Source organism: Alligator sinensis, unplaced genomic scaffold (assembly GCF_000455745.1).
Source record: "Alligator sinensis unplaced genomic scaffold, ASM45574v1 scaffold755_2, whole genome shotgun sequence".
Lineage (NCBI taxonomy): Eukaryota > Metazoa > Chordata > Crocodylia > Alligatoridae > Alligator > Alligator sinensis.
This window is the reverse complement of record NW_005841883.1, coordinates 2767789-2781202: the sequence shown is the minus strand read 5'-3', so window position 1 is coordinate 2781202 and position 13414 is coordinate 2767789. Positions and strand designations below refer to the sequence as shown.

The following is a 13414-nucleotide window of genomic DNA, read 5'->3' as shown; positions in this document are numbered from 1 at the left end:
TGTCTGTTCTGCCACTCTTTCTACCCTACACTCCCCACTCTATCCACTGCTTTGCTGCCTGTCCCCCTCCCCAATCTGCCATGTGCCACACAGACTGTCAGTTGCCATTTGTGGCACATGTGCTGCAGGTGGCCACCCCTGCTTTAGACTATCCTTTCTAACTTTACTTAATTGTATACAAGTATACATTGCTTCCATAAATAACAAGTTCTATGATGTACTTTTTAAAGTTATTTTAAAACTCACTCTGGCTTGTTCACGTAGCTGATCCACAATTAAGCGATCAACTCTTGAAGGGTTTGATGTAAGCCTTGGAATTGGTGTGTTGTTAGTACTAGAAACCTTTTTTCCTGGGTAGTTCTTGGCAAGAGCAGATTCAGTCTGACAAAGAAATGCAAAAACAAAATGTGACCCTTTTTTTTGGTCAAGTTAACGAAGTGCGTTTTCTAATTTTTCCTGCAAGAAGCAAGAACAAATCAGATTATAAACACATTAAAAAAACAAACAAACAAACCCCAAGAAGCCGCTCTTCCTAATAATTCTGCATGTGTACATCCTAAATTAATTAGTAGTTATAGATATCATTTGGATAGCAGAATGTTAGTCTGGATAGTATTCAGTCTACCAGTTTCAAAAAAAGTTACTACCAGATCACTAGCTCTCTAAGGGGGTGAGTAGACAACACGGACATTAATGTAGAGAGCCTGAAAAGTTTAACACGGACAGCTTTTTTTTGGTGCAGTGCATTTTTGTTCACACGAACGGCGCTTTCGAGCAAGTTAAGCCTCGTGTGTCATTCCTCACGGATTTCAGTAGGGGGAGTCAAATACCAATTTACCCCCTGATATGATAATCCTCTGCATTCTTAAACTGAAATGACTCTGTTCACTCAAAGTAACTGTTATTTAAAATAAGGACTTACGCTAAAGCTTTTATCCTGAAACATGAACACTGAGCACTAATGATGCCACAACACTATGCACCACAGTATTAAGCAACCATTTTTAATAATTATACTTTTTGATTTCTTGAATAAGGCTAATTCATGTATGTTTTAATGGTCATTAATTTGCAGCCAAAAACTAAAGACAGAACAGATTAAATACTGAAAAGTTAAGATCAAAATATATTACACACAAGTTGTCTTTAATGCCAAATCAAGTATTGTAAAACCAGGAAACTTAAGTCAAAAGAAATCTGTTAAGATCTGAACATGCAGAGTTAAAACATTATTTTTTTCCCTGTAGGCACACCACAAAACAACCACTAAATTATGAATATGGCATTTTATTTATTTTCAGAAGTAGGTTTTGATGTTTTGGTTATTTTTATTCTCTTAAGTGTTAAATACTGAGCAGTTGAAACCATCTGTGTACATGATTCATACCTTAACATGATCATGACTTCAGTTTAAAATGTACCTCTTTAATTTCCTGAGTAAAATTATCCTGGCATTGTATTTTACCTTATAATGAATTATATGCACCTCAACCTTAATTCAATTTTAACACAGTATTTGTCTAAAGTTATTTTGCGCATGAATAATAATGATAAAAATTGATACTACTATCGATAATTTAATTATTTTTTAAACTGTTGAAAGATTATATTTCATATTTTCAAATATACTTTTACCATCAAATTCACAGCATATGGGGACTTTTTTCTACCTATCTAGAGTATCCTAAAACAACCAGGGTACACTGGCCATGTAAAATGAGATTAGAGCTGCTTTGTTTAACTAGAATACCACCAAAGCACCATAAACACAAACCTTACTGTTCACTTCCCTCATAATCTTTAAATTCCCTTTAATTTTCTATGCACATACACCCATTTCTTTTTCTCTCCTCCTGCATTTTCTAAAGGTATACAGATATAAATATCCCTTTTTCTACCACCTTCCTTGTTCAGCACATCTGTTGCAAAAGTAATTCATGATAACTTTTGCCAGTATATTTCATACCCATAGTTTTTTTTAAACAGAGAAGGGCAAATTCTTTTTCAGAAAATCTTGAGAACTGCACTTTCATAATGGCCAGTCTCATTATTCCCAAATAGGGTATAGCCAGCTAAACTGTCAGGAGCTGAAAGCTGTCATATTTGGTGGGGGATAGTCAGTGGCCACAGTCCCATTGAGTACTATAAATGGCAGCCATTTTGAATAAAGTAGTTCTTCAGTTTTCTGTATAAGAGGCTAAAGAACACTTTTTATTAATAGGTGAGTAAATTTGTGAAAAATAATGGATATATTATTGATCCAAAAAAAATCGTCAAATATCAGATACATAGCATATGATTCCACTGAATTTTAATTACAAGGGAAGTCTGAAGAATCTGCTACTAGGATCATTATTAAAATTTAAAAAGGACTACCCCTATGCATTAAAGGATCATTTTAAAACTCATTCAAATTCCTAAATTAGATAATAGATTTACTTGCAATTTCTCCAGAAATTCATTTTATACTCACAGAATAAGCTAGAATTTTGGTGAGTTGTACTCTGTTGCAAATGCAGGCTAAGCTGCAGCCAGAACCAGTCCATGATATCTCTGGAATCAAAGATTATCCTTTCACCTCCCATTCTCATTCTATATCATGAAAGTATTCTTTTCCCTAAATCCCCATAAAGTACTTTACTCTCAAACCTTAAAAAATAAAAATTAAAATAACCAAACAAACAAAAACCTGTCAAGATTTAGACTTGCTGCCTTAGGGGAATAAACTGTCATTTCTAAACTAGACTCATGACAAAGTATACTGGAGTTATCTTTTGCATAAATATTTATTACCTTTTTTCTTTCTTTTTCCAAAGCTCTCCATTGTTCATAACATTCTTCCAGCCTAATATGAAGTTCACTGGCAGGTCCACTACGAGTTTTAATTGGCCTTTGAAATCCAAATGTTGGTACAAAACCAGAGAAAGAACCATCACCATACATCATGTCATTAAAATAAGGATATAAATGACTTAAATCATCATAAGAAAATAAATCATAGGAATCTATCAGAGGAACAACAGAATGACTAAATGGAAGAGTGGATCTCAAGGGAAACCCATTCGAACCAAGTTGTTGAAAGTTAGAATTCTGTCTTAAATCACCCATCATAAAATTGTTTGAAAAGCATGAAGCTGGTGCACGATTCACACGGTTACTGACAGCATTACTATCTCCACTTCCTTGTCTATGACTATTAAAGTGACCCTGCGATTCCAACAGATCTTGGTAGGTGTTCTGTGACAATCCATCTAAGTGTTTCTGTCCTTCCTCGGAATCATAATGTCCAACCTGCAACTTAGTTTGGAAATTGTGTTTCTTCACATTTTCAATGATCCCATACTGTTGAGGTGAGTAGTTCTCACAAAATCCATTTGACTGCTTTATTTTCTTGTCAGTAACTGATTCAAAGAGACTCTCCTCTCCAACCTTAGTTAGTCCTTCCATATAATTAGCAGACTGAATTCGTTCTGCAGCATTGTAACCAAAATCAAAACTAGAAAATGCTGATGAATTATCCTGGCAGTATTTCTGAAACAAATTATTATTTAAAGTTAAATTTAAAGATGACAATTGAGAAAAATCATTAGAATGACTGGAACCTTTTGCAGCAGCAGGTAAATGATTCAACTTCAAAGGACCTGTATTCTGGTACGATACAGAAGTATTGGGTTTAGTTTGAATACTCATCCAAGTTGGCCTTACATTGGTGCCTACTGATGTAGTTGCTGAGTGTGATAATAAGCTAAGCGTTTTAAAATATTCAGAACTCTGAGGATCAGATTTGGAAAACTGTTGCTTTTCTGTGGCATTTGCGAACTCACTACTTCCTGGACAAGCTATATGCAATTTTAAACCATACTCTGATTTTAACCCAAAATCGGTAGTAAACGTAGGCTCATTTCCAAATTGCTTTTCTGACAATAGCCCTGCAGTCTTTGAAAATGTGAAGTTCTGCTGATCTGCAATAGTATCTTCCATTTTTTTCTGAATTGCTGGCTTCACTTGAAATAGTTTAGTGTAGGTATCTGTGTCCATACCTGGTGGTTCAGATATTCCATTGGCTAATTTCTTACCATCTTGGACATTAAAGTTTGTACTCTTATTATGTTTTGCTTTAGGATTAGAATATTCGGGGTACCTACAGTAGTCTGTGTTTTCACTGTATCTATTAAATTGTGAAAGAAACATTTCTGCCCGCTTCTGTTGCAACTGTGCATCAGATCCTTTGGAACATACCTTCTCTCTTCCATAAGAATATGGATCTGCTCCCGATTCTTTTATTGCTTCTGAAAATCCAGTTTGTGGTGTATAAGAATTTTTGTTATATGGATAGTTTTGGAATAGTGGTGTCTTAGCGTTCTCATTAGTCTGCATGTTGTAACAGCTGACATGATCATTCCTAGAAGGGTACAACCACTGCTCTTCAAGGTCTAGGCTAGGAAATCCATGATAAAGTTCATCTGCTTTCTGTTGTGATGCAAGATTACTATTATGCAAGTATTGTTTCTCAGCAGCGGATGTGGATTCACCACTATAAAAAACATGTTGAGATATGGCTGCAACTACGGGCCTTTTACTTTCTGACAACAAATCATGGTGGTCTGCAAGTCTTGTGGTGTTCACAGGCCATACTGATTTTAAATTGGAGGTGCAGGTCCTAGAAAAAGGAAACATGCATATATTTACAAATCTGTCTTTGGTTTTCCTCCCACAGGAAGCACAAAAAGAACTTGGACAATCACTCTTCTTCCCTTTAACCCACCAGTTTCCTTATACGATAGACATCCCACATCCCAATATACTATCATTTCCACCATCCTCCTTTCAACTTTTGTTTGTGATTCCCTTTAATTAGTTTTCATTGACTTTTGACTTGCAAAAAACCCTCCATATCCCTTCCACAGACCACAATGCCTTTAATTTATATATACAAATTGCTGCATAAGTAGGAGACAATACTTTATCTGGATGTTATATCTCGCTGGTTCACAACCTGCTTAATTCACAATGAGTTGCCAAATGAAACATAAGCCACTCAGCCACTTGTTTCAACTTTCACTTCAAAGGGCACCACCTCTTAGATCAGATGAACTTCATCAACTGAGCCACATATCTAACTGCAGAAGCAATGCTATTTAAAATAAAAGCCACTTAAAATAGTTGGAACATCTCAGTGGTCCTGCACACCTATTTGCTTTGGCTTTGTATATCCCTAGATAATTCACAACATCTCATCTCTGCAGGGGGCTTAGGAATCTCTCTCTGCAAAGCATAGGGGTTCTACTGCAACATTTCCAGATAGCAGCGCTATTTGAACTGCTCAGAAGAGAAATGTTTTCAACAGGCTATCATGTTCCATGACCATTGTATTTCTCTTAATTTGGAAAAACACCATTGGGTTCAATCTTGTGCTCCATCACAGAAGTCCTGTGTAACTTAAGGCAAGTCACTTAGGCCCAGATCAGCAGAAGTACATTAGTGATTAACTTCCATTGAAGTCAACAAGCACTAGGTACCCAAATACTTTTAAAGATCTAGACCTAATCCTCCTATACCAGCTTCCTCTCTGTGAAGTAGGCATAATACCTATATTGTAGAATGTTAGGATAAAATAGTTAAAGATTATGCAGTACTCAGAGACCACAGTAATGAGGACCATATAATAGTCATAAAAGCCTCTTCTAAGTTTAGAAAGAGTACAAAAATTCTGTGCATGTAGCCCGAAGTATTTGTTTTAAGGGATGGAAAAAATGACAGATGCATCACAAAATATTAAATGAACTACTGAAAGAAAAGCAAAAAACCCCCCAAAAAACCCTGTTCTTTGTTTATGGGTTTCAATTAACTAGGGGAAGGCATCAGGTGAGGGGAAAAACAAAAACAAACAAGTAAACAAAAAAAAAAAAACAAATCAAACCTACTATTTAAATCAGGATGTCAAACCCAGCTTGTGCTAGGATCCAGACTGTGTGGCTTCTCATGGATTGGACCTAGCCTGGGGCAAAGGCAACTGCAGCATGGCTAGATGGGCTGGCAGTAGGAACAGAGGGACTGGTTGTAGCAGCAGCAGTAATATAAGCAGGACTGTATCAACTGAACCCTTGTTCACCCGCCTGCCTCTAAGGGCCTCAAATTCTGTGGGTGGTCCCACCCCCTACTGGCTATGCCCCCAACTTTCAGACCATCAGACCAGATACCACAGTTCTGCAAGCTAGATATAGCCTGTGGGCCCTATCTTTAACACCCTTGATCTAAATCAATCCTGCTGCAGAAAATTAACCAGAGAATGTGGCTATAATATGTTTACTCATTTCCAGAGTACTAGCTAATACAGTACTATTTATAGTACTTGTCAGAATACAAGTTAAAATCTAGTGCAATGATTCTCAACCAGAGTCTTGCAGCACCTTGAGCTCCCATGATTTTTTTTTTTTAATTTTTACACAGGTGCCATAAAATATGAGCACTATTAAGTGTGAAAACATCTATATGTGATTTGCAAGATAAGGCCAGAGATTTCAAACAGGAATCCATATAATGTCAAAAATGTTCTGATCTGTTGTGGTCTTTCCAAATCATCTGAAACAGAATTGCTGTATTACTTTTCTGTAGTCAAGAAACAAGCAATAACAAAGAGCTGGCTTCTTCCGAGGGTTGCCTCAAGTCCGATGTTGAGAACCACTGGCCAATAATAATGCAGGCCAGATCGAGCCCACAGTCTGTGAGGAGCCCCATGGGCTATGGCCCTGCATACTAGATCTGCTGCACAGGGTAGTGTGGACCCCAATCCCTGCATATGGGTCTAGATGGAAGTGGCACAGGGTCTTGATCCTTACATATGGGACCAGGCAGAGGCAGCATGATCTGGATCCAGGCATGCTGGCCTGATTTGGGGGGGGGGGGGGGAGGAGGGCAGGGTCTGATCTGGCCTGCAGACCTGCCCTATACCAATCATTTGGCCCACAGGGACAAAGGTTAAGTACCACTGGTCTAGTCAGAACTTTTCACATCACCATCTACTTAGTAAAACTGGAAATGGGTTTAAGAGCTAAAGACTTCTGCCATCAGTATATGTTGACTGGTTAAATAAACAAAAACTCAGAAGGAAAATAAATGCTTCTGCAGGAATAAATACACAGTATACTAACCCCTCAGATAAATATGGCTGTGATTTATCTTGTTCTTCCAAGATGTTAGATACAAGGCCATATAAATCTGTTTCACTACCATATTCATTTCTTTCAGTCTGAATCCTGAAATAAAAAAAGAAAATCTAATCAATATATAATTTCTTTTAAGAAGCCAGGGTAAAATCTTAAGTATAACTCAAACAGTATTCCTCACTTTTTAGTCTTTATTCTGAAGTTGGTTTTAAATCAGTTGAACACTTATTTTTGCTATGCACACCAGATTCTGACAGCATAGTACCTGCTCTACTGCAATTTGTTGAGCTCCTTCAAATTCATGTTGACTTCTAGTAGGTTTGAAGTTATCCAGCACTTGTCAAGCATCTTTACATTTAAAAGGAAAATAACCGATCCCCTCAACATCTATCTTGCCTTGCACTTGTAAAAGTATTTTCCCAGTTTCTCCCTCACGGGCCTTAAATGTTCCAACTACAAGATGTATTTGGCTAATTTATTAAACATCAGGTATAAATGGATATGTATAAAATCGTATAGATGACACAATATGTATCCTTCAGTTAGCAACTATGCAGCTACAGCTTGAGCTTGATTTGTTTTAGCATTTCAGTGGCACAATGCTGGATTAAAAAAAAAAAAAAAGCTTCTTATAATATTTATGTTCCATTAAGACAATGTAGTCAAAGATGAAAAAAAATTACCTACAGAGCTAGTAAAATAATAAATTTTCTAAACAACTGTAGGGAAGCCACAAGCAAAATTTAAAGCAGTCTAATCAGAGGAAGCAACTATATATTTACATTCTTCAAAAGTGTTCAAATAATTTCTAAAGAATTTCAAAAGTGCAGCAACACCCCCATAACAGCAAGGACACACACTATTTTCCTCAAAACTAAGATTGTTCTCAAAGACATTTCCACCCCTAAATATGCAGTTAATAGGATTTTCAAAAGTGCCCATTTTCATCTTTATGTGCCTAAATACTTTTCCAAATTTGGCTTTTTGCCATTTAGGTGCTTTTGGAAACTTTGTCTCAAGTTCAAATAAGAAAATATTCCTTTTAACATGTGATATCTAATTTTGTCAAAGTAACCTGTTTAGCATACCTGTTCTTTACACTAATCTGAGAAACAGAAGATTGTTTATCATCTCCATACGTAGACCATGGTGCATATAAGAGAGAAGGATCCACAGAAGCTGGATATTCTGATGCTGTAGAAAGTGAAGAACTGTAGGCTGGAGGCAGATCTACACTGTCTTCATTCTGCATTTTAAATACAATAAAAAAACTGGTCAGTGCCAAAAAAAACCAACCCCACCCCCAAACTATCAAATCGCCATGTCTAAGCTGCCTGTTGGCCAGTGCAAGTAGCAAGCACAGTTTACTGATACCAAAAACAACAATAGGCAATTTTCCTATAGAATTAAGATATTGTTAAAGTGTTGCTACTGGCCACTGTCTGGCCCACCAGTGCACAGGAGCATAAAATGAACTCTTTGTTAGCCCAGAATCTAGGCACCACTACAACTTACATGATTAAAACTGAGAATTTTACAAGCAAGATTAATTTCTCTGAATTACAGGAAATGGAAGCCTTGCTATTCTTTAGGCAAGGTTTTTTGAGTAGACATGATATCTTTTATTAGACCAACTGAATAGCTGGAAAAAAGTTCTTAGCAAGCTTTCAGGCGCAAACACTCTTCACTCCTTGACGGCTCAGAACAGCAGACTCCCTATGCTGGAAGAAGGGTGATTGCACCCAAAAGCTTGACAAGAACTTTTTTCCAACTTCTCAGGTGGTCTAATAAAAGATATCACGCCTACTCACAGAACCTTGCCTACCTATGTCCTTAGACCAATACAGCTACAACCAAAAACCCAGTTGCTATTGTTTAGACAGTTTCAGTTTTCATTTCTCCTATGATAGAAGGATACTTCAATATTCCAGATGTTACAGGAGACAAGTCTTCCAATGAAACAAATTTATTTTCCCAAAAATTTTAATACATGAAAATATGAACAGGTTTTGTAAAATATTAACAAAAAAAGAGAGGCAAGAATTTCTTAGGGTGGTATCTTTTACTGCACCAATTGCATAAGAAAATTAGACAAGCTTTCAAATGCATGACATTTTTCATCAGGTCTGACCAGAAGAGCCAGGCAGAAGAGTCTTATGAAGAATGTCTTTATCTGAAAGCTTGTCTAACTCTCCTACACAGGAGGTTCAATAAAAGATAATCATCATCATAAAAATCCTTGTTGCCTCTTGCAGAATTTCGGGACCGTCAAGGCTACATCACTCTTACGCTATTTTTGAAGACAGGGCAAGTTTGGAGCTTAAAACACCACAGAATCTTTTCACATAAAAACTTACAAAACAGTACAACTCAGTGGCTACATCAAAGGACAGACTCAGAAGATGGGCTCTATTCTTACCTCTGCTACTGGTTTCCTGAGACACATGCTGGGCAAATCTTTTTATAACAGCCTCCTGCCTCAGTTTGTTTACTGTAAAACAAGAATGCTTAACAGCCGAATGCTACTGAGGATCTAATCCTAGCTCATACTGAATTTAAGAGGAATTTGGCACCTATGAACTTTTGAGGATTTGGGCCTCACCTCTTTTGAGGTCTACAAAAAAAAAATCAGGTCACAAATGAAACATAGTAAGGTGATGTCTACACCACTGTTTAAACCCAATAGCTCAGCAGTTAAAGATCTAACTTGGGATACAGAAACAACCAGTTCAGAAATGAAAACTCCTCAGCCTGAACTGAGCAGGGACTGAACCCATGTCTCCAAATTCCCACAAGAATGCTGCATCTACTGGACAAAAAACATTTTCTGTCCTCTAAATAAACAACAATTTTAACAAAATTGAACACCTTGAAAGGGAGAGGGAAGAGACTAGAGTCCCTGCCAGAATACTTTACAGCTCAATGATTGGGCTATTTTGGGGTGGTTGGAGACACTAGTTCCATACCTTTCTTTAAAACAAGTAGAAGAGAAGTGTGAATGAACACCTCCCACATCTAAGGCAAGCACTGTAATCTGTGGGATTTTAGGTAAATGGTGACTGGAACTTTTTAATCATTTGTTTGTAGGGAGGAAGTGACTTGGCTTAGATCAGGGGCAGGCAATTATTTTGGGCAGAGGGCTGCTTACTGAGTTTTGGCAAGCCATCGTGGGCCACATGACAGGCAGCCCAGGGCAGATAAATTTTAATTTTTGAAAAATTTTAAGGGCCCCGCAGGCTGGATAGAATGGCCTGGCAGGACACATCCAGTCCCCAGGCCACATTTTGCCCACCCCTGGCTTAGATGCACGAGAGTTTGTAGCTTTGAAACAAAGTGGAGAGAGACTCATCTGTTAAACAGCAGAATTTAGCACCATTTTCCCTTTAATTATCCAGGAAGAAATGCTAAATGGCTCCTCTTCTCTCCATGTGGTGGTTTCTTAGACTCCCATCCTTAGATGCCTAACTCTGCATGGATTGTTTACAGAAGCCTAAGCATCTTGCTTGGGGGTTCTGACTTCTTGGCAGCTGGGTATCAAGAAGTTAGGTGCTACAGCACTTGCAAAATCTAGCCTATGGTGTAAATATGTCTAAAAAGATACCTGAAGGGAAAGCAGAGTAGAGCTAGCTCTTTGAGATGGTTAAGTTTAGTCCACTCCACTTTTGACATCAACTGCCCAGCCCTTCCAATGACCTTATTTTGCTTTACTTCTAAAACTCACAGAAGCATAATTTGCAACACTGCCTGCCCCTGAACTGGAGGTAAATTATTTCAGGTGGAGGGAAGCTTACTGAGTTTTGGCAAGCCATCCAGGGCTGCATGACAGGCAGCTGAGGGCAAGTAACTATTAATTTTCTAGTTTTTTTTAGGGGCCCCGCAGGCTGGATAGAATGGCCTAGTGGGATGCTTTTTCCCCCACCCCTGCTCTAGCTCCTCTCTTCCAACACCATTTTAGTCTCCCATCTCTTCTGGATCCTACCCTCCCAAATTCATTCAAACTCGATGAAAGCAATTTTGTTCTCTGGTCTCAATGCAGGCCTCTATTCCGTCTGCGTAATTCTCAACCCGTCTACTTTTGATCACATCCTCCTTGACATTTGATTTTTTATCTACATTCACAACTAGCCTCTCCTTGTTCTTCCACTTCTGACTGTTTCTTTACTATCACCTGTCAAGTCCTCATATATTCATCTTTCAGAATTTCAGTCATCCCATCTTTTGTATTTAGCATTTTATATTTAAGTGGTCTTAGTTTAAACTGTTATCTTTAGATTAGATCCATCTTTCCTCTCTTAAGATACTTCTCTCAACCACTCCTATATCTTAATTTTTATGACTTTTTTTTGCCTTGTCATCTTGACCTTATTACACACAAGCAGAAGTCCTTATTTTTTTCTCCAGTGCCCCACATTCTCAACTAATATTAACACTATTTAATCCACCTTAATCCATCTCTCATTTCCCCATGCAAACATTGAAGCTTTTTTCACCCTTCTCCATGCATACAGAATGCTCAGTATGAACATCCGCTCTACTTTTCTCCTTTTAATTTCTCCTCAAAAATCTACGTATGAAAATATCTGTAAGGCAAGAGCCCAGTAGTGACAGTGTCTATTCATCATAATAGGATTTTTTTTTTGGAAGATACTTGACTATGCCTTCCTCTAAAGTTGCTTGCCTAAGAGGTAGGGATCACATCTTTATGTTTATACAGATCCCTACCACTCTGAGTAAGGCCATGGGGTACCATTTAATCTTTATATTTTTATAGGCCTGATGCCAACAACCTTTCAGGGGAGTATCCCATTATTGTGAAGCACCTTCCTGTTATTCTGACAGTTTTCAAATTGAAGCATTTATTTGAGAATTCATGTCATTGCAATGATACAGAGAATATTTTGGTTGGTCAAAGAAAGCAAATATTGGACACAGTAGTGGATCCCTTTCTTTCCAGTGAGGAAAGAACAGAAACAGAAGAATGAAGAAGTTGAAAACAGTAGTCAGTTTCCTTCACTAGTGTTGGGAAGAAATGAAAAAAAAAGTCATCCATCCACATATGAGTACCAGCTTTTTAAATAAACATTTATTTCAAAGCAAAAACATACAAAACTTTTGCATGGGTTGCTGTACAGACAGCTGGATTAAATATAACATTTTTGGTTGGATTTGTTTTACTCAAAGAAAGAAAGAAAAACATACCTGTAAATATATACAGATACATTTATTAACTTAGAAACAGTTAAGCAAACCTGTGATTTGTAGCAGTCATAAAATGAGCCAGAGCCTGTCATATTAATGCTACTGAATACATCAGTCAGCCTGCTGCTGGTTTCTGCAGTGCTCCAACAGCCACTGGTGCTCCTGAATGCAACTTTAGGCTATGAAGACAAGGGCGAGGGTAGAAGAAGATGTAATTACATGTGGAGTCAGGTAGAAGCAATCTCCCCCCACCTCCCCCATGACCCTGCAGATTCCACGTGGCTGATTATGCAGGAGGCCATCCCACCCATTGAAGCTAAAACCCTTTTATATACAGAGTCCTAATGACTCCTTCCCCTCAGTCATGCATGGAAGGTTAAAAAGCAGTTCACAAAGGCAGCTTTTGCTCTCCCTCTTTCCCCACCCCAGTTCCAAATCGCCCAACCAGGGAGCTGCGCAGCTCGCAGCACTGTTGCCAGGCCTATGAAAATTATCGCAGTTTCAATAGTTTCAATCCTTGTACGATGTACAATCAATACTAGTAAAAGTGCCCAAAACATACAATGATTTTTGAGGCAACTAACTGATGCAGCAAACGCAAAACCCAAGTCACTCCTAGGGAGCCTTAACTGACCTTTGTGTTTGCTGTCAGCAGTTTCTTACAGCTGCTTGCCTAGAAATAAAGAATTGCTTCAACTTTGGGAACCCCCTGGCTCACTGGTGGGTTACAGTGATCCATATCAAGTCAGTAAGACTTATTTACATATTTATTTATTGCATATTTTTCAGTGTACAAGTTTTTCAGCCAATACAATAATTGCGAGCTTCCAATATGATATTTAAGACGTGGCAACACTGCCTCCTCCAGACTGCAACAGCTACCGGCGGCCCCAGGGAAGCCCCATCACGAGCCCTTTCCCCAGCAGCAGGTGTCAGCAGACCCTACCCCGGAGCCAGAGAGAGCCTGGGCGGCCCCGCGGTCACAGCCTAGAGCCCCGGCAGCCACCACGCCGCTCCACGGGACGCTCACCTCCATGGGCGGCCCCTAG

At 38.3% G+C, this 13414-nt stretch overlaps 1 protein-coding gene across 1 annotated transcript in view; it reads right to left on the bottom strand.

Moving 5' to 3' along the window:
• The window catches only part of MEIOC (meiosis specific with coiled-coil domain), a 23192-nt gene extending 9784 nt beyond the window's left edge, over positions 1 to 13408 (bottom strand). Inside the window, exons 1-6 of the mRNA XM_014516906.2 lie at positions 13396 to 13408; positions 12416 to 12544; positions 8255 to 8412; positions 7152 to 7256; positions 2794 to 4660; positions 247 to 381 (exon numbers count right to left, since the gene is read on the bottom strand). Of these exons, the coding sequence (XP_014372392.1) occupies positions 247 to 381; positions 2794 to 4660; positions 7152 to 7256; positions 8255 to 8412; positions 12416 to 12544; positions 13396 to 13401 (2400 nt within the window). The 5' untranslated portion in view covers positions 13402 to 13408. The remainder of the gene's footprint in view (positions 1 to 246; positions 382 to 2793; positions 4661 to 7151; positions 7257 to 8254; positions 8413 to 12415; positions 12545 to 13395) is intronic.
• Positions 13409 to 13414: the final 6 nt, after the last annotated feature.